Source organism: Micropterus salmoides, unplaced genomic scaffold, assembly GCF_014851395.1.
Source record: "Micropterus salmoides isolate LMB-PRFRI ecotype aquatic unplaced genomic scaffold, ASM1485139v1 Ms_hic_scaffold_12, whole genome shotgun sequence".
Lineage (NCBI taxonomy): Eukaryota > Metazoa > Chordata > Actinopteri > Centrarchiformes > Centrarchidae > Micropterus > Micropterus salmoides.
The window spans coordinates 12920210-12948066 of NW_024040263.1; the positions used below are offsets into that span (position 1 = coordinate 12920210).

Sequence of the window (27857 nt, forward strand, 5' to 3'; positions counted from 1 at the left end):
CTCCCTTGGGAGACTGGGCCGCAGGCAGTATTCCAACATGATAACGACCCCAAACACACCTCCAAGACAACCACTGCCTTTCTAAAGAAGCTGAGGGTAAAGGTGATAGACTGGCCAAACATGTCTCCAGACCTAAACCCTATTTAGCATATGTAGGGCATTCTCAAATGGAAGGTGCTGGAAAATAATGGTGGCCACACATAATATTGACACTTTGGGACCAATTTGGACATTTTCACTTAGGGGTGTACTCAGTTTAGTTGCCAGTGGTTTAGACATTAATGGCTGTGTGATGTGTTATTTTGAGGGGAAAGCAAATTTACACTGTTATACGAGCTGTAAACTCACTACTTCACATTGTAGAAAAGTGTCATTTGTTCAGTGTTGTCACATGAAAAGATATAATCAAATATTTACACAAATGTGAGAAGTGTACTCACTTTTGTGAGAGTCTGTATGTGTGTATCATTATGTGCCCATTCTCCATTCTTTTTGAATGCACAATGATATAGTTTTTTTTCCCCAGCAACAGTTGTTATTGTCAAATCAGTGCCTTGATTGTTCCAGAACAAAGAAAAAAGTCTGAGTTCAGTGCCAATGTGTAGAATCAAATTTAATTGTTTTTTCAATATATTTATTATTATTATTTAACATTCAGAATATTCAAATACAAAATACAGCAACATTTTTCAAACAACAGACAAAGACAGACACTAAAAAACACAGTGATAATGTTAGACACAGTCCAGAACCATTACTTCTGGACAATGAAACTACTTTAAGAAGAGACCACTGTGACAAAGATATTATTTTGGCATATTGACAATTGCTCCTCAACAAACTGAAAGTAAAGCAAATTATTCATTAATTACAGGGAGAAAAATGTCTTGTCTTGTACACCCACATGCGCATGTACACATTTTACTGTTTTGACTTTCTAGACATAAAATATATATTGTTCACCAGAAACACTGTACACTCATCTTCCATTGCCAATCATGCTTTTTCTGCATTTTTCAACCACAAAATTTTGATTGTTGTGAAGACGAAGGTTTTAACATTTAATTAACGCACACATTTCTATCTAAGGTTGTCGCTGTTGCTGCAAAAAATACTCACACTATGTGTATAGAGACACTGTAACATGTTTAATTAATAAAATTTTAATGATTGTGTGGAAACAAAGTACTGTTATTACACCAAATCTTTGAAAACTATCCGCTGTACATTTATGGTTACACCATCAGAATTTCATCGGACTTCATGTTTTTCAGACCCGTAATGGGCAGCATGTTGCAGTATTAATGAACCATGAATTTTCTTTCTGACAGCCTTTCAAAAGTAATATTTTTCCCATTTAAATTTCTCCACGTTTTTCAGAAAAAGATAAATGACCAGCTGGTACACACACACATGTATTTTCATGTGCATTGACTGCATGCACATGGTTTGCTTCCTTTCATTGGCAGAATAAAGTAACCACATGCACACCATACAAAAGGTGCCAGCATGAATCAGGCCTGAGAAGACATGAAAAGGTTTTTTATTTTTTCATTGCATCTTTTGCTTAGTTGTATTCTGTCTTTAAATGGACGTTTTAGAGATTGTAGCTGTCTGTGTACTCATTCTTGTTACATCACAGAACACAACAATGCAGAGACTGTAGGTAGGGCTTGTTGATGTGATATTTGAGGTATAGAATAAAATATTCTGGATGCACATTCTGCCAATTCCATTGCATCCATCAAATGCTTAGAGTATAATTTCAATATTTTTAATAGTATAATATTCTAGATTATTTGGATGTGTGTAATTAAGGAAGTGAAAAAAACAAACTCCACTTAAGCTAAATTAAATGAAGTGAGGTGAAGCTGATGTTCAGCCTCAAAATGCACAGTAATGCACCTGCAAGCTTTTAACAGAGTGAACCAAAATTAAGGCTGAAAGAAAAGACACAGACAGACCAAACAGTACATCAATACATCAGAACATCAATTTCAATGCACGACATTTTGCAAGATTTTTTGGACAAAAGATTTACATCAGATTCTGATGTGTAGCCTGATGAACATTGTATTTCTCACAAGTATATGATATGAAGAAACTTCAATTAACTTTACATAACATGACGAATGAGCCCAGTTTGAATCAAAATACATCCTTGTGACTATTACATTAGCATTCTGTTTTATATATAATGTGTCAGTGCTGCAACACTATTAAGACATTTTTTAAAAATGTATCTAACGCTCCAGAACATCTACTAAAAAGGGTTGGGTATTGTTTAAAATTTATTGATTCCGATGCCACTTACCGAATCCGGTTTGATCTTGGTTCTGATTCCAATATTCTAAGCTATAATCAGTAAACTGTCAACTGTGGCACAAAGGTTTCTTTTTCTCTTAATTTATAAAAATAAATATGACTCTTAAAAGGAATGATCAGTGATCTTCCAGCTGTTTCTGATTTGCTATGAAAATATCAAAGAAGGCTAATGTCCATGTATACTGCTGTGAATAAGCAGATATCAATAATGCATTCTACATTCCTAAATGGAGATTCAACCGTAGCAAAAGGATCTAATCCCTTCACCACAAATCTTGCCAGCGCTCGGTGACATTCATCCACCTTACTCATCTTCCCCTTCATGTCTAAAGTAACAAAGAGTTTTTGTACTAGGGTACTCGTATCTAAGTAAACTATATATTGGAATAATTCGTACAAATCATTTGTTTGCCTTAAATATAAAAGGTGAATGTCAGCTCAAATGTGTTTTGTACCTGTGCTTGAGAAATTGTTAGCTATATCTGGGGCGCCATGGAAGCTAGGAGACCACAACACATTGAACACGCTTCATTCTGTCAGTTTCCCGCCGTGTTGAAGTAAATGCTTCTTCTTTTTGGAGGTGCTTCCTCCCTTGCACCAAATATCCTCACTGCTGGCATTGTATTTTGCTGTGTCGTCGTCTTTTTTAGTGAAGGCCAAACTTTTGAGCATTCGCTGCAGTCCGCCATGGTCCAGGAATGTAAACCGAAGTATTCTCTTCTCGCATGCTTTGTTGACGTACTGTGTAACAAATGACATGACGTTAGGTCCCCGTAGCAGGTCCTGGCAGATAAGTGCCACTTTTTTGGATTGTAAAATACTCACTGCAGTTCAATCAGAAAAGCGACTGAAATATGCAGAGAGTTAGGAACCGATAAGTGTAACCAAAATGCACAAGTCTTAACTAATCGACAGTACCTGGAAATTTGGTTCTTGATTCCCAACCCTACTCCTAAATGGATCTTGCGGTGAGATTGTTTTGTCAACGGCTGTCTCCAAGATCAAAAATGAACTCATCTCGCCTGTCACTTCAACATGGAGGACAAGTTCTTAAAGTGCACAGGGGGAAAAAATGGAAATTTAATCATTAACACAGGGCAAACTCCATCTGCTAAGGAAGATCGTGTGATACGATCCGAACCTCCAGAAAATGGACCTTGTCGTGTGTTTTTAAATTTTTTTAAACAATGCACCAAAGAAAGATATCCTTACTTCCTTAAGAACCACTGGGAAATCCTTTTTTTGATGACAGTTTCTTCAATATACAGTTGTCACCAAACCCATCTCCTCTCCCTCGGCTACTAAAATCCTGTGTAGGCCCAGCCATACTTTGCTGAGATTTTCAAATTTCCTCTGAAACACTCAAATGGGATTAAGAATCTCAAATACCAAAATCCTATCACATTGTGGCAGTTGTTCCCAGTCAGCTTACAGCCACGATGGGCTCCACTGAGAGGATGTCGGTTCTTCCTGTGAGGGCCTGCCTAGCTGTGAAGAGCACATGTGTATCTTTTAGGTTGTGGGACTGACTGGAAGAGGGATGACTCTGCTGTGAGGAGGCGTGGCCCGGGTGGGACAAAGCATGACTTGGCCCCGAGGAGTCATGATTGTCAGGCCAGGCAGTCCTCTGACAAGGAGCGCAGGCCACTACAGGGCGGAGCTCTGGCTCCAACCCGACAGCCGCTCTCCGTTTCCTCCTGCATATGTCAAAGAGGAGCCTCAGCTCCTGGCGGAAGGTGGGATTCAGACAGCAGTAGATGAAAGGGTTGTAGCAGGTGGAGCTCATAGCCAGCCAGTGAAAGCAGAAGTAAAGGGCGTTAGAGGAGTTGATAGCTTGGCTGGACAGCAGCACTACGTAACAGTTGAGCGGGAACCAGCAGACAGCAAACACCCCGACCACCAGGAGCAACATGGCAAGCGTCCGCCGCCGCTTTCTTCTCTGGGTGGCGTGTTGAGCTGTTGTGGTGTCACCAATGGCGTTGTGGCGCAACAGCCGGCAGGCCACCGTGGTGTAGGAGGCAGTGATGATGAGGAGTGGCAGCATGTAAAGTAATATGAAGGTCAGGAGGTCAATATACTGCCAGTAGACATCTGATGGCTCGGGGAAGTCTGGGACACACAGGCTGCGCTCCTTTTCCTTACTGGTGAGGAGAATTACAGCACAGAGGAAGAGGGACAGACAAATTTGTGAGAGGGGTGAGAATTGGGTTACAGGTGAGTTTGAGGTGAGATTTATTGTTATTTTTCTGCTGATCATTTTCTTGATAAATTATTTTGTCTATATTACCAAATGGCAGAAAATAGTGAAATTGCAAATTATAACAGAGCACAAGGAGCCCAGAAACAGATATATAGTTAGTCAAGTAAATCCTCACGTCTGAGCAGCAGAAGCCAGAGAGTTAGTACTTGAAAACTGACTCAAATAGTGAATCTTTTTCTTTGTAAATAGTTGCTTATTGATTTCCTGATGGTCCATTAATCGACTAATCGTTTCAGCTCTAGGTCTAGAGGACATAAGAGGGGGAAACAACTCAGATATAGACATAAAACATTACGAAATGGGTTTTAAGAGGCAAGAAGAAATAAGATGATAAAGGTTGTTCTGACTGACAATGAATCATCTTGATCTACGATATAGTGTCGAAATCCTTACATTTATTCTGATTCTGATGTCACCGTATTATGAATACGATGAAGTGATAAAGCCCATAGTGGCCATTGTAGTTATTACTCTTGTCCGTTTTGATCAAAGGAGGAAGTCTGGTGGACACTGGGTAAACAAAACGTCGGACATTTTGTCCACTGACAGTCAGCCTTGGTTTGTGCCTAAAGCTAACCAAACCTTCACCAGAGCAGTGTAAGATCACCAAAGAGTTTGTAACAGTTTTGTTAAGCACAGACAACTCAGTCCAACCTGTCCAGTCGCCTGTCTTTATATGAGCCTACATTCAGGGAAGATGTTTAATGAAGAGTGAGTGTTGAGTGTGCATCATTTTACCTGTATGTAAAAGTCAGGAGTTTTTGGTAAATCGCATGTGGGAGGGAGAAGCAGCTGGCCATTATCCAGATAACAGCGACCCAAACTCCACCTTGTGCCGGGGACATGCGAGGTCTCAGAGGATGTAAAATCACCTAGAGAAAAAAAATCACCACACAGACCAAAGTCAACAAAAACACACACACACACACACACACACACACACAGAGGATTAATACATAAAATAGATTATCCGTACATTTGTGTGTTCATCTGGGGTTTGAAGTCTAAAATCAGCTCTCTTTTCTTTATTCTGAAATGACAACCTGATATTGTCAGACCGATGTGCACCTCTCAGCATTATCAATGGGTGCAGACTCATTCAAGTGGATAGACCTACAACCATTCAGAGCAATCAAACATGACCAGCAGGGCCAGTTGGTATATTAAACTTTTACCAAACTCTGTCTGGAAGTATGGTAAACACATCTTTCCTATCAACAACCGCCTGTAACAAAGTGATTAAGTTACCTCGTTAGAACTGGTAACAGCAAGCTGGCTTTTCTCCCGGTTTGTTGAAGCCAAGGTTCTACAGGTAGACACCTGTACCTCCATATTTCACAGAGATATGTGGTGCAAAAGTGAGCGCACAAGGAACTTGAAAAATATTTCACATAAGCCTACTGATAATGCGGATGTTCGAATGTTAATGTGTTATTCACTACAGCAAAATGTGAGCGTATGAGATTCTTTATTTGTGATTTGAAGGGGATTTTTGCACCTGCTATGAAGAATTTAAGGAAAGTGTCACTGTTAAAAAATCTACAAGTTTGCAACTCCTAAAACATTTTACTCATTGACTTACACCCTTAATATTAACTTCCTATTAATTTCAACAACACATTCCATTGTCAAAGGTGCTCAATTGTTTTGTGCCAATAATACCTTCTTAAAAATTACTCATATCCAATTATAAATCCATAAATGTCAAGGAAGAACATTACTGTAGGTCAAGCCAATTGTGTTTGTGAAGTGTTAACGTTAGGCCATGTAATTAACTGAAAGCATTTTTTACAGTCAAAGCTGTGACCAGTAGAAAAGAGCACACAATATTTTTTATTAACCTCTTAGTCATTTTGTTTGTGTTGTATTTTGTTATTTAAAATTAGTATAAAAAAATAAGTACAGACTTCTGTACAGACTCAAAGAACCTCGAGCATCATCCAACTGAGCAAAGAGAAAAAGGAGCTTCCTGTTCCTTTAGTGCAATGAGAAAATGTGGTCTAGTTACAATAAGCTGAATACCGACACCAATAAGATGAAATATCTGTCTAAATGAAAGCGATTGGCTCCTGTCACATTTCTAGCAGAAAAGTTTGCCTTTTTCTAAAAAAAAATTCTCATTCTGTCTCCAGCCCCTGCTCACTTCTTTCAGGCCATATACTTTCTCCTACTCCCCAGACCTGCCATCCTCAAGCTCTCCAACACATGCCCTCTGACTTTCCCTCTGTTCTCCATAACCAGACTTCCTCACCCATCTCCACACCTGTTCCCACTTCTCTCATCAGCCCTTCTGCTTTTTCTTCTTCTTCTTCTGCTATGGTGTTTTATTGCGTTTGGAATTCTTAAGTATTGCATTATCACCACCCACTGGATTAAAACATTTCCCAGTTGCAGTGTTCACCCAAAGTATTCCCATTCACAACATTGTCCCTTCTATAACTCAGACTCTGTTCTCTCAGTTGGTGCAAATCCTTCCCCTCAGTGTAACGTCTATCTCTTCTCCCAATATGTCCACAAAGTCCAAGAATCTGCTTGCAGCATCCAGTACCATCTTCATTATTTCTGATTTACTCTTTATTTCAACGAGACAATTTACTACTATGGCAATAAATGCCAAAAATTGTTTCTTGTGCATGCAGCTATTCTGATTGTCTCTATTTCTTTTCTGCTCCTGTTCCTTTTGCACTGCCACTCATTCATCCTTTCTTTCTGTTCTCATGACAAACCCACTTCTGCTCTGATCATGGTCAATTGCTTCTTTTCTTAATACTCTCCAGATATTGTGCTGACCCCGTATGGTGATTTCCAGCACAGTGTATACACTACTTGCTCCTTCTATACTTTACACTTCTCACTTTCACAGTTGTTCTTCCCACACCTCCCACATTCTCTGACTCCTGACAGCAGAAACATCTTAGTGGCGCTCTCTCGTACGGCCTCACCGTGTAACATATATAATCCAAATATAGCCTTTCTGGCAATTCCCCCTCAAAGGTCAGACACACCGAGTGACTTTCCTCCTTCAGTTTTCCGAAATTACTTGCCCTCCACTGACCACTCCATTCTTTTTTATTTCTGACCCGAGTGGGAAACAATTCAAACTGCTATGATCTTCATACACATTAAGTGCCTTATCTCGCTGCCGCTTTGACACACAATGATAACCATTCCACTTCTTGTTATCATGACCGACCGCACATCTCCGAGTTTTTCTCCCACAAACTTTCCGACTTCGTGTAGGTCTCTAAAAAAAATCCCGTCTGTTTATGCCACAGCTATCAACCCAACTCTCATCAGCCCTGCAGTTACTTGACCTACTCCATCCACTTCCCAACTGCAACTCATTCCCTCAGCAGCCACACACCAAATGTAGCGAACAACTTCCATTGTTTGCTGCCAGATTGTTTTGTTATGTTGCATACCGCCTTGAGATTTGGTTCCCTGTTTCTGCATTCCTATTTGACCTTTTGTTTGTTCGTTAGACTTTGGATTCCTGCCTGCTGTGTACTGATTTGTTTGCTTGTGTTGAACTGCTCTCTGGTTTTGGCCCTTGCCTGCCTGCTTTATCTTCCTGCAAGCCTTTGCATCTCATTTTGTTATTAAAATCTGCATCTGCTCTGCATTTGGTTCCTGTTACCCTGCTTCCATCCACTGTGACAGTCATATTTTATATATATATTTATTTTTTGTAGAAATAACTATTCATTTTAAGCTGTTACAGGTGTTGAGGTAAAAAGTACAATATTCCACTCTGAATTGTAGTGGAGTAGAAGGGACAGAAAATAGAAACAGAAGTAAAGTACTAGCAGTGTTGGGCAAGCTACTTGGAAAATGTAGTGATCTAAGCTACTAGCTACTCTACATTAAATGAAGCCTCACTACACAGAAGCTACCCCCCAAGCTAAGCTACAGCAACGTGGCATATATATATATATATACATATATGGAGTTCTGTAATGTAATGTGTGTATATATATATATTCTCATCTCAGTCTCATATAAATTAGGTTTTTTGAGCCTTAGTGCTCAAGTTATTTGCTCCATTTCACAAAGTTCCCATAGCTTTTGAATCATTATCTTGTGTGAGTTTATCAGGATTCAACTGTAATCCAGTACACCTGATGGCAGCCACTAGTAGGATTTGTAACAATTTGAAGTGCAGGATTTCCCATATGTGGTTTGTGTTTTCGGGAAGACCAGAAGAGATCTCTCTACACTTGTCTGAAAAGTCTGGTTTTATTAGACTCTCACTAAAGTTTTTATCTCTTTTTTTTAATAGCTCAGAATAATGTGACATGCATCAGATCCAACTGTCTTGAATTGAGCTCAGGGATTCTGTTTCACAAATGTGGGTTAACCAGTCCAGAATCCAAGCATCTCACAGAACAAACTGGATACCAGCAGATTAATCTCTTGCCACAATAGGGATCCCGCTGACAAAACAAATACTTTCTATTAAATCACATAATACAGCCTATCTCACTTTATGGTTGTAGATTAGCAAATAATGAAACGTATGCAGTGGAGCATATTATTTTTTGCTCCCCAGCTGGTACCTGTTATTGAGGGTTAAGAAGAAAACGGCATATTAATAAGAAAATCAAATACTGCCTTCACTGTTATGGGGGAGAAAAGTGAGTAATTTATGCGGACACATTCACTAGCGGGGGTGGCTTGTTTAAGATTAATCATCTGAGAATAAAAATGGTTTAAAGTGACTACCACCAGCAGCAGAGGCTACAGACATTAGATGTGCTGGTACATCGTGAGCTGGAACTTACCATGGAAGTCAATTATTAACAAGCCAACTAACAAACACCCAAGCCAACTAACAAACACCCAAACACAAGTAAGACAGTATTTGATTTGCGTACATTCTGCCTAACCATTTGTTCATTTTAAGCACGTAAATCAGAGTGCTTCTTTGCTCAGATATCTGCACAACAAACCGGTCAAATGTCTCCATTATGAGGAGTATGTGAATTCGTTAGGTCTCAAAATAGAAGCTTTTTGGACCTTCGTGCATTAGCAGCCTAAATGGAGGCCTACATTTACAGCCCTTTTTATAAAATGAATCCTTTCCTTTGCACGATCATCTCTATTCTACCATGTTATTTGCATACAATGGTGGATGACTGTGTATTATGAAGCATGCTTCCTAGATGGTAATGAGGTATTATACAGTGTATACTGCATGTGGAGCCATTCCAGCACACACTCACTGAAGAAGACATTTTTTTCTCCCATGTATAAGGCAATTAGTAATAATGCAATTAGCAAAGTAGTCAAACTTTAGGAATGTAGTGACATCTTTGGTCTGTACATCTGTTGGACATCTGCCGGTCCCTCGGGTAAACATAGAGGCAACGGACATGAAAGATGTCATGAAATGTAATTAAAGCCTTTAGAGGAGAACATCACAGCATCTGCAGATGCTGCCTGAGGCCATCAAGTGGTATCGATGGCCTGTCGTTGTAATTGCAATATTGTCTGTGGTTGTGGCCACAGTGACATCCACAATGAGCTTGTCAAGCCTAAAACTCACCTGAAACACATTACACATTATACACACACACACACACACACACACGCACACACACATATCTATGTTTCAGTCACAACTTTGTCCCTTGTCCTTTAACTGACAATGTTAGCAAATGTAAGCTTTTAAGATTATATGTAATCTTAATTGCATTGACACTCACTGGTATGCCCATATCTCTGTTATCATGGGACGCCTGGAAAAAAACCTTTACATGAAGTCATTATTCTTCATCTCAGCATGATCCCTCCCTCCAAATCAGGACTTGAGACTAATGGCGTCCTGTCATCCTGGGGGACGATAGAAAATGTGTTTGGGACGGAGAGAAATATTCTGTAGGACGGCTCTAGGACGAAAGGGATTGTCTGTTTATTTATAGTTAAATAAAGGTAAATCTGTTTGTTTGGATTAAGCAAAATAAATATTTATTTTATCAATTTATAATCATTTATTATGTCACAAACAACTATAGACGGTAATAAAGTAAAGAAACAACATTGTGATTTTGGGACGCTTTATGTTAACTTCAGGACAGTTAAAACTGTTTTTCAGGACGGTTCTGGGACGGAGGTCAAAAACGTTAGTCTGGAGCTCTGCTTCAAATGCAGTATCATCTCGCACTGGCAGGATCTCACTGTAGCTGTGAAATCCAAATCCATATTACATAATGATTGAATATGTAGTGTGTTCACACTGGGAACTGACACAAAATATCTCAGTATGTATGACCACTAAAATACCCTTGATTATTTAAGCCTGGGCTTTGGTGGACACTAGGGGTATGACGGGACACTTGACCCACGAAACGAGACAAGATTGGTTTCACAAGATCGAGACGAGACAAAATTTTAACACTGAAAGAAATCTTTAATGCTGAATTATATGAAAGTTTACAGTATTAAACACTTTATTTCCTGCATTCTGATGATTTATTTTGCACCAGTTGATGGTATGATTTTATGTAAAGAGAAACACAAAATTCAGGTGGCAGGTGACAATTCAAAATCTATAGCCTAGCTGTAACAGAATATAATGCAGTGCAGCTCTCGGGATTCTGTGTTGCTATTAGATCTGTTTCTTCTGTAGATCAACTATTCTCATGTAATATCATCCCTGCTGAGTCATGATTTAGTCTTCCCTCCTCTTCTGTGTCTTTGTTAGGGGAAGTAACCTCTTTAAATGTGGCACCTTTTCACCTAAGTGATAAATTATTCAGTTGTTATTCAGCAGGTTGTAAAAATACATGTTTTGGGTAGTGAGATATTTGTGTATATTTTTTTTTTACATTGAATATTACGTCAGGGTAGTTATGTGTGGCATTGCTATGACGACCAGCTACATTTAGGGGTGCAATTTCTGGGTACAATGGAAAATGGAGGACAAGTAGAGGCGAAGCGAGTTGAGCTGGTAATGGAAAAACGGCGAAATAGTTTTGTTGTAGGGGCTTGATTTGGTTCACTGGCTGCTATTTGTAGTAGTATGGAAATGGGACACACAGCATGTGCTTGCATTTATATTTTGTCTCATTGTATCTATCTGCTATAGACTGTGGTTCACTCTATCCAGAGTAAGAAACTGGCTCAGGTAAACAATGGCATTTAATTAAAAAAGTGAAAGTGTTAAGCGTTGCAAAAATGAATAGAACCAGATGCAGGTTGATGGAGATACTGACAATAATAAAATGCATTGCTTTACTCCTGAGGGAAATAATAAATCACAGTCAGCAACACTCCAGAAGAGAGACAAAATGATTAATGAGAGTCTGAAATCCATGTTTACTAGAGCACCCTGTCAGGGCTTATCATGCGGAAAATGTGTGATAAATTAATTCTTTCACTGTGTGTACTTCTGATTCATGTAAAGAAACCTCAATGAAAAAGGCGATTCAAGACCAATTTCAGACACAGCTATAAAACACAATTACAGTCTATAACTTGCACAGTGTCCTCAAGTATCTTCAATTTAAATAACAAGGCTATAGCTTCTTGTCCTTCTATATCCTAAGCTAGAGTGAGAGGAGAAGAGCGGGGGAGTAAAAAAGTATTTCTGATTCTGTCAGTCTCACGATTTCATTGTTACCTTCAATACAAGAGAACTCAAGTTGAAGCTGAAAAAAGACTCTTGCGCTTCTATAAAAAAAGAAAATGTTAGATAATTCCTTGTCAAGGCCGAAACATTCATTCCAAAGAACTCATCTGCATCATGTGATGCTTTTCTCCATGTCATGCCTGTGATTCTTGTGGCAGTGTCACTAAATCTACAACTTTCTTTACTTCTGTGACTGCTGAAGCACGTTTTATAGGACAGCTTGTCTTACCCAGTTCAGCTAGCGCACCACACACACTGCAAGATGGGCAAAGCAACTTGAAAAGTGTTGGCCATCTTAGTGCCATCAGAAAACAAGATATGAACTTCCCTGTAGCCTGACATTTTCAAGAGGCTGTTCATCCCACGTCTGCTATGTCTTTTGTTATTATTGAACAGATTTATCAGTCTAGAATGCGGACAGACGCCTGTGACACATCGAACCTAGATGGATTATTTTTATCTTAATATTACATCCCAGTGAAGAGGTGTTACTGTTTTGCTTCCTTTAATCTATTTATTATAATATTATTACAGTTTTGAGACACAAAACATGTCCCATTTATCTTATCACACAGCTCCTGTTGAACAGGGATCTGGGTCTGATCTTAAAAATAAACAAACACACCTTCAGATTGGCTCATTTTAAATGGTTTGCTTGTAAGGTGGTTTGTGCATAAGAAGCAGTAATTACACATGCAATTTGTGAGAGATTGTTCTGTGTTATGAAGGCAGCAGGAGACGTATATTAAAAATGTAATAAATAACTTGTAGTGTCTGGAGTCTCCATTTATTGGATTGCAGTCTTTTTTAGAAGAGCTTCCGTAAAACATTAATAACTACTGCTTCATATGGGACCAAAGAACGGAAGGGGTCTCTGACATCAAAACAATAACAAAAGTTGTGGTTTGATGACATTGTTAAGTAGCATGGGAGTTGCTGTCTTCAACACCATCACTTTCATTACAGTCAGCTAGGGTTCCTTCAGTGTACATCGTTCAGGAGGTTTTTACCAGGAGCAGAATTATCCGCAGAGGTCTCCTCCTCTCCAAAACAAATGAAACAGGTAAATAAAACATCTAAAAACACTGAATAAAGCAGTTTCACGTTAAAAATCAGTGAGCTACTCTGAGCCAAATTATCTACAGAGGTCTCCTCTTCAAATCAGAAGGACTTAAAGACAGAAACATTGAATAAAGCATCAGACGCTATGATCCATAGCTGCCATTTGCTCAGCTTGTCCAGGCGTCCGATGACTAAAATCCTTCTTCTTGTTAAAATATCTAGTTAAAAAAAACCAAGATCTAAAAGGTGTATTGTAAAAATGTGTCTTAACACAAGATAAAGCATCAATTTACGACAGATTCTGGAAAACAAACAACGCTGACGCCTGCGTAAAGGGGATATGATAGCACTGACAAGCAACCAAATAAAACGCACCGTTACCTTGATTAAAATTACAGACTTCTCTGTGTCCCCGCGACCCTGTACGCAGGATAAGCAGTTGACGATGGATGGACCTCTCTGTGTTTGACAATTGCTGGAAACACGTGGGATAATGTAAGTAAATAACTCAAGATAATTCAAGTCATTTTTTGGATTTTTTTTCACTTATTACTCATTTAAAAAGTTATCAGGCCTACTTTACTATTTAAAAGTAAATAGTCACATTACTCGTTACGTTACAATTACTTTCAACCACCGCAACCCATCCATAAAAGTGATGGTTAACCTGTTCAGCAGCGCATTTTAGAAATGAATCCACTTTACTGGAACAATAATTAACCTGAGGAGTCAACAACCAGCCGAACTGAAAACACTGCAGCCTCTCAGACCAGATGATGCTGTATCATATAGGCTATGGATATAGGCTATTTAAAAATAATAAAAAACAAAGCAGGTCCCTCCTGACATTTTAACTAATCACGTATTCATAACAGCAGCAATGAGTATGATTTTTATGAAACATTTTGAACTAAGGTTTCTGTTTTGCACATGCGTTTATAAGAGAAGCAGGCTATAAGTAGGCAGTGCTTTTACAAAACACAAAACATTGTTGAATATGGGATTCCCAAGCCTTGTGTTTCCCTCCGTTTACCCTCCCGTCCGTCCCTGTCTGTCAGTTTGTCTGGTGTGTGTGTGTTTGTGTGGGCGCAACGTCGGTCTCTCCCTCTCCCCCCTGGAACGGCTCACACCTGAAGCTGATTCCAATAATCAACTCCTCCAGATCGTCCGCTCACCTCAGTGGTAACAAGCGCTACGGCCAACTAGTTCCGAACTAGAAGAGTTAAAATAATCTGTTTTCTGATTCCTCGCTTAATACTTGTGTTTTCTTGCCTTCACCCTAGGAACCGCTCAGGCTGTGGAGCTGCCCCGCCCAACCCGAACTGTGTGCAGAGACAATCATCCTCCAGGAACCTTAAATATATATGAAATTTTTATATTTTATGACCTTTTATGACCGTAACTCACTATTTATTCCCATCATAAATTGTTAAGTTTTACTTTTATGTTATATGTTATATGTTTTAACGTCTGCAACCTTGTTGATTGTGCTGCTGCCTGTCCCGGCCAGGACACTCTTGGAAAAGAGATTTTTAATCTCAATGAGTTTTTCGTTCTGGTTAAATAAAGGTAAATAAGGAGTCCTCCTTAGACAACACAAACAACAGATCCGGACCGTCAAGGAGGACAGGCAAGCTATGAGTGCACAAATATCCCAATTGACTGAACAAGTAACTGCTCTGACTCATTTGATTCCACCAGCCCAGGCAATCCCAGCGGCCACACATCTCATGCCTCCGGTACAGACTGAGTCTTATGTTCGGGACCCAGAACCCTTCTCCGGAGATTTTGCCAGGTGCCGGGGATTTTTGTTGCATGGTGTTCATGCAGCGCCTGCAAACCTTCGCTTCTGAGCAATCTAAGGTACGATACATTTTGTGAGTTTTGAGAGGGAGGGCGTTGAAGTGGGCTGAAGGAGTTAATTCAACCCAACCAGTCTCTGCTTTGACCTTGCCTGAGCTTGAAGTTAGACTGAGAGAAGTATTCGACCACTCTGATCACTGTGGGGATGCTGCTAGGTGACTGCTGGACCTCCAGCAGGGGTCCCGACTCATTGAAAGCTGGCTTAATTCGCCCCCCCTCCTCTCCTGTAGGGGCAGGGTTTTTCTTTGTAGAGAAGAAAGATAATACATTACGCCCCTGTATGGATTTCCATGGTCTCAACCATATCACTGTGAAGAACAGCTACCACCTTCCCCTGATTAATTCTGCGGTAAAACCCCTTAAGGATGCCACAATCTTCACTAAATTGGACCTCCGCAACGCTTATCAACTGATTCGATAAAAGAAGGGGATGAGTGGAAAACAGCATTCAATACTCCCCTCGTCCAACTCCAATGTCATTGCCTGGAGGGATCCGAGCAGCCATTTACTGTGTGGACAGATCATAAAATTTGGCTTACATTCAAGCAGCCAAGAGACTTAACTCCCGTCAAGCCCGCTGGGCGCTGTTTTTTGGACGCTTTAACTTGTGCTTACTTACAGACCCAGCTCCAAAAACACAAAACCAGATGCTCTGTCCCGCATGCGCCACACCCAGGAGGATACCCCCAGCCCCGGAGCAATCCTTCCATCCAGCTGCGTGGTGGTGGCCGTCTCCTGGGAGATCAAGTCCATCGTCAAGACAGCCCCCGGAGACACAACCAGATCCAGGTAATGGACCTGTTAATCGTTTATTTGTTCCAGACTCTGTCCGAGTCTGTAAATTTTCTGGGTTTCGTGTTTGAAAGCGGGCTGATGAAGAAAGACCCAGCTAAGATAAGAGCAGCCGCAGAGTGGCCTGTCCCCAGCACGTGCAAACAACTCCAACGTTTCTTAGGTTTTGCCAACTTTTACACCCACTTTATCTGGGATCATAGTAAAGTTGCCACCTCTCTTACGCAGCTCACGTTGAGATTGTCCGTACGTCCTCGATGGCTTCAGAGAGTTGTGTGGAGAGGGCCAGGCAGAGCGGGAGATTGAAATTTATCTTCACTCAAGCTTCTCAGCAGCTAGTTTCCATGCACATCCAGTTCCAGTGTTGTACTGTGACCAAGTTAGCATAGCATAGCCCTGATCGATCCGAACTCCATACAGAAAGCGTACATTTTAGAAGTTGTTGTCCTGCTGTCTTGCTGACAGACCTGACAAAGCATGAATTCATATGTTTAAAAAATCTGCATCATACTGTAGTTACTTCTGCATCAGTTTAATCTGTTTATTGCTGTTTAATCACAGCAAAATGTTTACTTTGGGTTCATACAGCTGTAGTAATGGCGAGTTGTGTTTATTCGCGTTATCGCATTGTGTGGGAACACTTGCAACGCAGTTGTCCAGCGATGAAACTTCTGCAAGTAAAGCGTTGCGTGGATTAAATTTGCTTTTGGTCTGAATGCCGCATTGATGTACCTAATAAAGAGTGTAGCTGTCGGATATGTATATGTGTAAATGTAGTGGTGTAAAAAGTAAATATTTTCCTCTGAAATAAAGTAAAAGTAGATCAAGTTTTTACTTAAGTACGGTGTTTTAGTAAATGTACTTAGTTTCAACCACTTTGTTAAGTGGGACTTGTAGTACATTAAACTGTTCACACAGTAGGCTAAGTGGTAACAAACTATGTAGACATGGCACTCTCCAAGCACAGAAGAGCATCACTGCTTCATGTCTTCTGTAGACAAACCTGTTGTCGGTCCAGTGCGATGGCAGTGAGTGTGAGTGTCGAGACGTGCAGGGAGCAGTACTGTACAAAGCGACTGATGTGACACATTGTCCTCCCAAACACCCAGGTGCTGTTCACGAATCGGACCTGAAGGAACACAGACAAACACACACAGTACATTATGTACACCTGTCATTTTACCAACCTCACCCATCCATCAAAACAAGATAGTAACTGACAATGTCCTGTTCAGGCATGTGATGACTGAGCATTAAAACAAATGATCAAGCACTCATGAAGATGTGTGTCTCTAACTTATTAACCTTTGCTTTTAAGGTTTTTGTTTCAAAGTAAGCCCAAGAAAGAGAGAGAGAGAGAGAGAGAGAGAGAGAGATTGCCCCCTCTTTGTACAAATGGAGCAGTCCTTTGGTGTCAACAGTCATTACTACATTATGTTATTATAGGATAGGCCTACTTACAGCTGGGGTCGGCAGTTTATTTAATTTCAAATTTGTTATAGGCCTATTTGTTGAAATTCTCTTTACATTCTGATCGCAGTCAATAAATCAAATGTTCTGACACAGCGAAAGAAGTCTTATATCTGTGGCTGTTGCAGGACTGCAAAAAGCACAGCCTGCTCTACCTGCTTGTCCAGCGTTATTGTTTCCCCCACCATTTTCAACAACTTGGGGTTATGCAGTCAGAGGCAGAGGAGGAGGCTTGACGCAAAGCTCAAATGAGATCTGTCGAAAATCTAATGGGTAAAAACTAACGTAGCTTTGAGGGGAGGGTTGTTGAGATGGGGTAGGATTTTTTCAGTTGGATAACATCTAGCTGTCTGCACTTTTCGACCAAAAGTACCCGGGACTTTTAAGTCCCCAGATCTCTTTTCAAGGAACTAAAAGGTTCCTTCACCCCACTGTTGTGTGCGTTTCCATGGTGGTCTAAACACCTGTGAAGAAATTAACCAGCTGACATAGGATGTAGGCTTGGCTATACACAGCGATACACAGGCATCATTATTTGTTACCACGATCCATGAGCAACATTTATAAATGAACATCAGATTTGACTGGAATATAATGAAAAACTATAGGCTTAGCTTGACCATTAAAGCAGCTTTTTTTTGTGGGAGCTATAATGAGGAGACACGCGATAAAGTTCGTTACATATTTAATAACAAAATGGATAAAACCATAAAGTTCTTAAAATAACTCCAGCACAGAGAAAGCAGCACAAAAATAAAATCACGACAGTTTGGAAGGTTATTACAACATTTCCAGCCAACAAGAGCTGCAGATCAGCTGGATCAGCACATCTCTGTGTCCGCCGTCTAAATCCGAAACCAAAAGTCGAAATCAAAAACTAAAAGTTGAAGTCGAAAATGAATTTGGTATTTAGGATTGGGCATTTGGTATTTAGGATTGGGGATTTAGTCATTTAGCCATTTAGGTTTGGGGATTTAGGATTGGGAATTTGGGGATTTAGGATTGGGGATTTGGGGATTGATTTGTGTATGCAAATAAGGAGGCGTGGCCCAAAGGCTACAGGGAGGGTTTGGAAGGGCTGAGGCGCAGAGGCACTTTATGGACTGCAGGGGGGCTTTGACTGCCAGCACACTGCCATGAAAGCAAGCAGAGGAAGTGAGCAGGGCCGGAGGGCGGACTATCATTTATAATACCATAACTTAAAGTGTACAGCATTTCTGTCCATGTGGCCTCACACACAAAGTCAACAGTGAAAAGAATGCTATCCATCTGACGAGAAAGCTATATTAGGATAACTGTTGCTGACATGCATGAGTTACGTTACTGTTGGTACATGCACATTTTAAATGTGGCTATTAACCCTGCAGAGTGCTGTGTGTATAAACTGTAAAGATAAGGTGTAGAAGCTGTGTTTCTGGGTAATAGCACCATGCTGGGCAGGTGACAGGTGTGTGTTTACAGTGTTTGTGTGCTCTGAAAAACATAACAGCGCAGCTATAAAGTCTCAGCCGGCAGACCTAGTATGGTATTATTACTCCACACATATGGATGTAACGTTAAGGCCTGATAGACATCCGCTAATCAGAAACAGAGGACACTTCCTGCATCACTGCCGATGTCATTTGACCAGGGAGTGAATGGTGATTAATGCGATTGTCATCAGTTTTTTCCTACTGTTTGTTTTTGCACCATGCTCAGCTACATCTACACACCTGCACTGGGTTGCACTAGCTCTGTATTATGTGAGGTTAATGGGTTCATAGGTTCATAACACAGGCACCCCCTTACATATTGTTTAGAGTGTCAGTGTGTTTCTTCATGTATTGTTTTGTGATACTTTTACTTTTTGGTATTGTTTAATTATGTATTGTGCTCCAGTGTCATGTACACAAGCCACAAGCCAAATGTTTTCCTTTATTGGTATACTGTTAGTGAGTTATGTGAGAAGCCTCAACATAGCGTGCATTTCTGTAACTTAACATGAGTCTGAACTGACCATGCTGATAACAATGTTTTGATCTGTTTATGTATGCTGCAGATTTTAGTAAACATATTCAAAGCCACACTGAGTTTTTATTAAGATGTGCAACAATTACTTCTCCCCTAAGTTAGGGCATAAACTCGACACCAGAGATGCTCACATGTCTTTGAGCTAGAGTCCAAGTCAAGTCTCAAGTCTCTCGTGGTTATTACGAATGTTGTATCACCTCCTGCGTTCAATCCAGGTTGCTAATGAAACTGCATGGCTATAAGGAATTCTGTAACTGTAACCTGCTTTTCATTTACAGAGCACAACCATGTAATGTACAATGCAATTATTGATGGTTTATTAAATACTGTAAGTCAAAACACTCCCCAGACTCTTATACCCAGTGTAACATTAACTAAATAAAACTGTAAAGTTACACGGTCAACAATAAAGCTGTAACCTGTTTTTAACTTACAGAGCACAACCATGTAATGTACAATGCAATTATGGACTGTTTATTAAATACTGTAAGTCAACACACTCCCCAGACTTTTAAACCCAGTGTAACGTTAACTAAATAAAACTGTGACGTTGCATAATCAACAATAAACCTGTCTATTTTTAACTTAACAAAGCACAACAATGCAGCCTACAATGCGTCTACAATTAATGACAACTTATAAACTACTGTAAGTCAACAAACCCTGTTGATTTTCAAACCCAGTCTAAAGCTAACTAAATAAAACTGTTAAGTCAAATGGTCAACATGATCAACAATAAAACTGTAACCTCTTTCCAGCCAACGGCAATAATTAATTAAGGTGGTGGCATAGTCTGTATGGGTGATGGCAGCCAGCGGGATGTAAATACGTTAATCGACTACCACAAGTTTGGAAAGTAAACAAACGCTCATTCATCTTTTCATAACGAACGACAGTCGGAGTACACCTCCCGTAGGTCGTAGCTGAAGCAAGAAGCAAGCTAACATTAGATGGCCAATTCTGAGCTAAACATGTTTACTCACCACAGGTTAACCTATTTGCGTTCAGAACTTCTTTGTTTGGGTCTTGTTGTATGAAGTTTGCTGCCTTATAGGTTATAGGTAACGGAGTGAGGGAATAACAGCACGCTCATCAGAAGTTTCCTAAAAAATAAACATTGTTCACGAGTCCCGCACCTCTAGTCCGAGTCAAGTCTGAAGTCTTTTGAGGACGAGTCTCAAGTCGAGTCTGAAGTCACTGTGTGTGCGACTTAAGTCACACTTGAGTCCGAGTCTCTAACTCGAGTCCCCATCTCTGCTCGACACTAGAGGCTTAGTAACGGCTAGTTAGATTTTAACAAAAACAGTAACCAAAATTGGATGCACCATGGTTAACGTTGGGTATGGACTAAATGGAGTTCCAAAGTCTTTGAACATCTACAGATAGTCTTCAAAATGCATGCAAAATAGAGTAAATTTGAACCTAGACAAATTTTCAACTGCAAATCACCACAATCTTTATCAATGGGTTGGACTGGGACTTTACATTCACAGGTATTTGAGTAAACTGTCTTATCTGTTTGATTAATAATTTCGAAGACAAAACGGAGGTTTGTATTTGGACCCAGCCGGATTTGTGACTCCACTCCCGTAAACCTTGGTTCCCTGCAGCAATACGTAAAGCCAGTAGTCACCAATTTAGGCATCAAAATTGACAGTGATTTTAAACTTGACAAGCAGATAAACACTGTGGTTAAATCCAGGTTCTGTCATTTGAGGCTTTTATCTAAAATTAAACCTGTTTTATCTTTTGATCTTCTTGAGCATGTGATTCGTGCTTTTATCTCGACCCGTTTGGACTACTGTAATGCACTTTACATCGGTGTGAACCAAACCTCCCTCTCACAGCTGCAGTTAGTCCAGAATGCAGCTGCATGTCTTTTTTATCACAGTAACCCAGAAACACGAACACATTACCCCCATTCTGGGGGCGATCGCTCTTTTTCACCAGTTGCCCCCAAACTGTGGAATGACTTACCTCCTCACATTAAAGTGGCGCCCAACCTCCACACCTTTAAATCTCGTTTAAAAACATATTTTTATTCCCTGGCTTTTAATTCACCGTGAGAACTGCTGTGGTCTTCATTGTCGTTGTCAGTGTTGGTGTTATTTGTTTTGTTTTTAATTATCATGAGCATATTTTATTTCATCTCTGTAAAGCACTTTGGTAACCTTGTTTTTTATTTTAATTGTGCTATATAAATAAAGTGGATTGGATTGGAGCTAAATAAATCCAATGCAACATACAGAAGGATATCAGCAATTTATTAAACAATGGATGTGCTTCACTGAATCAAATGTAATAGTGTACTGTGTTAGTATGAATTCATATTTCTAGCGCCACTGGAGACTTTGCTTTTTATTTACTCATTGCCGTGGTGAATTGTTTTTTTCATTCCCCACGTACTATCTCAGTGAACACACTCAGGGTTGATTGAACTAGTTTTGATCAGCTGTTTAAGAACTGAAAACTCAGTTTCACATCTCAGGCTCAATCAACTCAGAGCTCCTGCCTCATCATCTCTCCTTTGCTTCCTAGTGTTTTCTTTGTGACTAACCTTTTGTTTCTTGTACCTCAGGATCACCGCCTGCTCCTCTGCCTCACGTTTGCCTTCTGCGGGACAGCCCCCATTCGCCACTGCCCACATCATCTCGTCTGACATTATTCACAAAGTTCCTTCAGATGCCTTCAGATCTCCAACCCTAGTCATCTTTCGTTCATCTAATGCCCCTACACCATCACAATACATTGGGCACAATGCATCATTTTTCACCTACTACCTCTATGATCCAAAAGAGGTGATAAAGCAGCAAAACTCCTCCACCTGCACCTCCACAATTTTTTTTCAAAGAACCCCTTAGACCCACCTGTGATAAGCAACTACAGACCAGTCTCCAATATCCTTTTTCCTAGTAAAATATTTGAAAAGGATGTCTACAAACAACTGCATAATTACCTGTCCCTCCACAATCTATATGATGTGAATCAATCTGGCTTCAGGACCAACCGCAGCACTGAAACAGCTTTGAAGTAGTCAGTGATCAAAAGATCAACAATACTGCAAACAAACCTTCTATCCTAGTATCCTTAGATACTGTCAACCAAAGCATTTTAATCAGTAAACTAGAAAATTAATTTGGGCAATGTGGCCGTGTCTTAAAGGGGCTCTCTTCCTATCTAACTGGCAGGACATTCTCTGTGTGTCTTGACAAATTTTAAACTGGCAATTATGACATTTTCTTTGAGGTCCCACAAGGCTCAGTTTGTATTTCACTTTAACATGATATCCTCAGCCATATTAATGGCCTTGACAACTGTATCAGTGACATCAAGTACTGGATGATCAAAAACTTTTTGCAGTAAAAAAAAAAGGCTGAGATCCTGTTGGAGAAAACCATATTACTATTATGACCTTACTGCTGTTTACATTCTCCCTGACACAAATTTTAAAAATGCACTGGACAATTACTTCCTCGGTGTATATGTGTATGTATATTTGTAAAGTAATAACTGTATAGGCCATGTTGTATGTTACCATATTCAAATGTATATCTAACTATCTTTTATGTTCTGTGTATGTAGCATAAGGAGACTACAAACTTTCCTGCCCTATGGAATAAAGTTCCTGAGTTTTGTCTCCATGTGATGAGTCCAGGTTTTGTCAACAGTGCCAGTTCAGATCAATGTAAATGGGGGAAGAACAGGGCTGTGTTAAATACAAAATGTTGCTTCTATTAGGAATGTGGTTTTGTGTTCATGTTTCCATTTTAAGTCCGTTTTTGGATCTGTGTTCCTCTGTGTAGTCTTGTTTAGTTAGTTCTTAGTCCTGTGCTTTAGTTCATGTTTAAGTGTTTTCCTGATCTGTGTACTTCTGTGTTTTATCATAATGGTCTGTATCCTAGTCCTTAGTCTTATATTTCCATGTTTTAGTGTAGTCTTGTCTCCTGTTGGGTCCTGTCTCTGTCCGTGCCCTGATTTTGCTGACTTTCCATGTTTTGGTGTCTTACTTTGGTAGATCTGTCCTTGTGTGTTCCTGTGAACTTTACTTCCTGTTTTATTTTGGTAACCCTCTGTACCTGGTGTCCTTGTCTAGCTTTGTTTGATTACCTGATGTATCTCACCTGTGTTGCTCCCGCCCCGCTCATTAGTCCCTGTGTATATGTATGCCTGCTTGTATCTCCAGTCTTGGTCACGTCTGTGTGTCTTGTTGAGTGTTCTGCCTTGTGCTCTGTTTTCCCTGTTCTGAATTACCTTTGTTTAGACTTTGTCTTGAGCTCCATGTAAGCCTGTTTCAGTTTAGTTTTTTGAATTAATAAATCACCATAAACTGCATCCTCTCTCCTTGCATGATAGTTATGCTTGTCTGCATCTGGGTCCTCACCCCAATCTGCACTCAACCAACCCATGACAGCTTCTTAAACTGCAAAACTTGGAAATTAGAGTGTCATGGCTCAGAAGGTAAATATTCATATCTTACAAATAGTTTTTAAAAGACTTGTTTTTAGGATGAAAAAATGATGTCAAATAAACATGTGCAGGTCAGGCCTTGTGAGGTGACATCGCTGTCTCTTTCTGTCATTACCTGGTGTAGGAAGCTTCTATACATAATTGAAGAATACTGATTTTGTCATGTATACTAGTTAAAATAAGACAGCACTAAAGGAAATTCAGGTGCAACAGCAGCAATTATATATGGTGAAAATAAAAGACAAGCAGCTTCTCCCGTCAGACTGCACCTCTGTGCTATTTAATGCATAATATAATGAGCAAAATAAAACACGGTAATTATAGATCACATAGAAACTTTGCAAGATAAAATACAAGCCTTTCAATGAAGAGTAAATTATGTCTAAGTGAGAGAAAATGTACTGAGTGGATCCAGAGGTTACTGAATCAGCTGTAGCTGTAATTTCCAACTTGTGGTGTAAGCCAGTGGACTGGGACTCTGCTACAGATGGCTTATCCAAAGCTGTGACACCAAGTGGTCCTTCATGTCCAGGTGAAACATCTTTGTCTGCAGGGGGAGGACAAGTCAGTGGGGAAAAACAGTGGAGCTTGCGTTAACCTCAAACACCTCTAGTGTAGACTTTAGGCCTTAATAAGCAGCTGAGCGGGAGCCAGGAGACTGAGCATGGGGCAATAACAAACACAGGGACAGACGGGAACACTCGAAACACAGTGAAATGAAAGAACAAAAGGAGACACTATAGGAAAACACTGATGACAATCGCATTAATCACCATTTACTCCCTGGTCAAATGACATTGGCAGTGATGCAGGAAGTGTCCTCTGTTTCTGATTAGCGGATGTCAATCAGGCCTCAACGTTACATCCATATGTGTGGAGTAATAATACCATACTAGGTCTGCCGGCTGAGACTTTATAGCTGCGCTGTTATGTTTTTCAGAGCACACAAACACTGTAAACACACACCTGTCACCTGCCCAGCATGGTGCTATTACCCAGAAACACAGCTTCTACACCTTATCTTTACAGTTTATACACACAACACTCAGGGTTAATAGCCACATTTAAAACATGCATGTACCAACAGTAACGTAACTCATGCATGTCAGTAACAGTTAGCCTAATATAGCTAACTTGGTAATGTTATTATATCTTACCTGCTGTACTGTCCGCTGCTTTCTTGTCAGATGGATAGCATTCCTTTCACTGTTGACTTTGTGTGTGAGGCCACATGGACAGAAATGCTGTACACTTTTAGTTATGGTATTATAAATCATAGTCCTCTCTCCAGCCCTGCTCACTTCCTCTGCTTGCTTTCATGGCAGTGTGCTGGCAGTCAGAGCTCCCCCTGCAGTCCATAAAGTGCCTCTGCGCCTCAGCCCTTCCAAACCCTCCCTGCAGCCTTTGGGCCACGCCTCCTCATTTGCATACACGACTCAATTCTCAATCCCCAATCCTATATAGCTAAATGACTAAATCCCCAATCCTAAATACCAAATCCCCAATCCTAAATGACTAAATGACCAAATTCATTTTCGACTTCAACTTTTAGTTTTGGATTTTGACTTTCAGTTTTAGTTCTGACCAAATAATCCCTCCATAGTAATCAGCTGGTCCGCTTGTTTTGGAGAGCAGGAGACCGACTTCGTCTCCTTGTAGAAACTTCCTGACTGATGACCGATGATTGATCTCAGGCGGACAGCGGCGAGACATGTGTGCTATTGTGATTTATTGGTTTGCAAACAATGGTGGAAAAGAGAGGAGCAGTAGCAGACAGACACCCGACATTCTAGTTGGTAGTTGTTCATGTCCCAGCTTGAAACCCTAAGGTTTCTTTGAGGAGTGGAGGCGTAAATGCAGCGTTTTGTTGGGATTTCTGAAGCGGTAGGCCTAGCGGGGAAAAAAAAATTAATAAAAGATTTCCCCCCCACAAATTATTGTGAAAGGTGTTTTAAGACACAATTGGGCCTATTTAAATATTTCACCAGCCAACCTAAATCCACTTTCCTATCCCACTTAGTTTCTTAAAAGTGTTTAGAGAAGAGCCTGACTGGTTTGGAGTCCTATGAGTAGGGGCGCGCGCACACACACACACACATACACAAAGAGGGTCATGCAGATCTGCCAATGTTCCAAAGGGGGTCTTACCAGGGTGAAGGGCGTATTGAGGACTGTGATGAAGATATCAGCCACGGCGAGGTTCATAATAAACAAGCTGGTGGCGGACTGGGTGCGCTTGTTTTTCACCACCACATGGCACACCAGGGTGTTCCCGAACAGGGAGATCACGATGATTAAAGAGTATGCGGCCACCAGCAGCGCCTTCACGCTCCCGTCCTGCGACTCCCCACCCTGGCGCTTCTTACTGGCCAGAGAGCGCCAGTCCTCCAGCATCCCCTCGTCAAGGTCCAGGAGGAAAAAGCCAGAAGTCCGGTTATCCAGCTGCCCCGAAACGTTAAGTAAATGCTCCGTGTAAGAAAATATTCTCTCTTCCAGAAGTGAAGAGTCGTTGACTCGGTGTCCCGCTGAAGCTGCAGCTGCTGCTGCCCTGTCAGGGCTGCACACCCACAGCACCACAGATAAACAAACACACACAGCTCTCATTGTGGCAGTGTTTTCTTTTTTTCCTTTTCCAATTCTCTTTGGAGAATCTGCGCGACTTTCAGATGGACACCTGCTCCGTCCCTCCTGTCACTGAAGTGATGTTGAGATGCTGAAGCATGAGCAACAAGTTGCGTGACGTGCGTGTCTGTGCGTGTGATAGACTGAAAGAGAGAGAGATCCAATTATGGTAGTAGCCTGAAGATCGGTTGTAAGTAACCCCATGACTAATTGAAGCCATAAAATTCTCAAATAGAAATTCTCTCTCTCTCTCTCTCTCTCTCTCTCTCTCTCTCTCTCTCTCTCTCTCTCTCTCTCTCTCTCTCTCTCTCTCTCTCTCTCTCTCTCTCACACACACACACATTATTGACTCGCGCTCCTAAAACTTAATCCAGCTCTGTCTGCCAGGCTTTGATGTTTGCCTGTGAAGTGGCTGTTTTAAAAGTCAGATACACCTCCATCCCATGAGAATCTGCGACAGTGCGTTAGATTGAGCCGCTGGCTGGTTTTGTAGTCAAACAAACCAAATGACTTCCTTGACTGGCATAGCCTATTTGTTCAGAACAAAACACGCAGGCATTTGTGTTTGGATGTAGCCTACTTGTGAGAGCTCAGACAGACAGATTTTTTTCCACGTTTCCCTCCAGTCTTGGTTGTACATGTCTCTGTCTTGATTCATAGCCGCCCAAGGCAAGGATTCATTAACCCTCAGGCATTTTATTATGTAAATGCAGTATACATCCAGTTTAGAGGCTAATGTAAGGATTGTCCATACTCAGGGCTTCTTCTTGTAGAGGACCCTGAGATAAAGTCTAGTTTTAGGGGCCATAATAATTTCACTTTATGTTGTGTGTAGCCTACATGGTGTACAGTAGATTCAATTTCTGGTCAACCAGATAATAATTTCATGCAGAAATTGGGTGGGTAGGGATCACTCTTCATTTTTGTACCAGGGTCCAGGGTAGTAAATAAAGGCCAGCAAAGCGCGTTCATGTGAACGTGCACAAGCATGATGCGCGTAACAGCTGTGCACGTGAATACATTTTTGATTAATAAAAAAATGTATTAATCTAAAGCTAATTAATCAAAAATTAATTAAAAATTATATAAAAATGAATTTTAAAAAAAAGATTGGGGTCATAGCAAGGTTGAACAACAAAGACATGGGGGTGTGAAAACGGGTGTGTGTATCCGTCCGGCCTTATCCTCTATTAGCGGGGGTGGGGGTCGATCACCAAAAGGTGAAGATGGGTGTGAAAAGGGGGGTTTGTGTATATGGGATGTCCGGTGTTATCCTCTAAAAGCGGATGTTTGAGAGTGGCTTTAGCAATCGGTTGTATATATAGCGGGCTAGTTTTTTGACTTACATCTGACCGA

At 40.6% G+C, this 27857-nt stretch overlaps 1 protein-coding gene and 1 long non-coding RNA gene across 2 annotated transcripts; both read right to left on the minus strand.

Moving 5' to 3' along the window:
* Window positions 1–689: 689 nt before the first annotated feature.
* Window positions 690–26601, minus strand: gpr83 (G protein-coupled receptor 83). The gene is made up of 4 exons (XM_038713424.1): window positions 26028–26601; window positions 16936–17061; window positions 5324–5457; window positions 690–4466 (listed from the first exon to the last, which is right to left on the minus strand). Exons 1-4 carry the CDS (start codon window positions 26481–26483, stop codon window positions 3749–3751), a joined length of 1434 nt encoding a protein of 477 aa, XP_038569352.1. The 5' UTR covers window positions 26484–26601; the 3' UTR covers window positions 690–3748.
* LOC119899043 lies at window positions 24133–25257 on the minus strand. Its single transcript, XR_005443694.1, has 2 exons — window positions 25037–25257; window positions 24133–24426 (listed from the first exon to the last, which is right to left on the minus strand). It is a non-coding gene; the product is annotated as an uncharacterized LOC119899043 (long non-coding RNA).
* Window positions 26602–27857: the final 1256 nt, after the last annotated feature.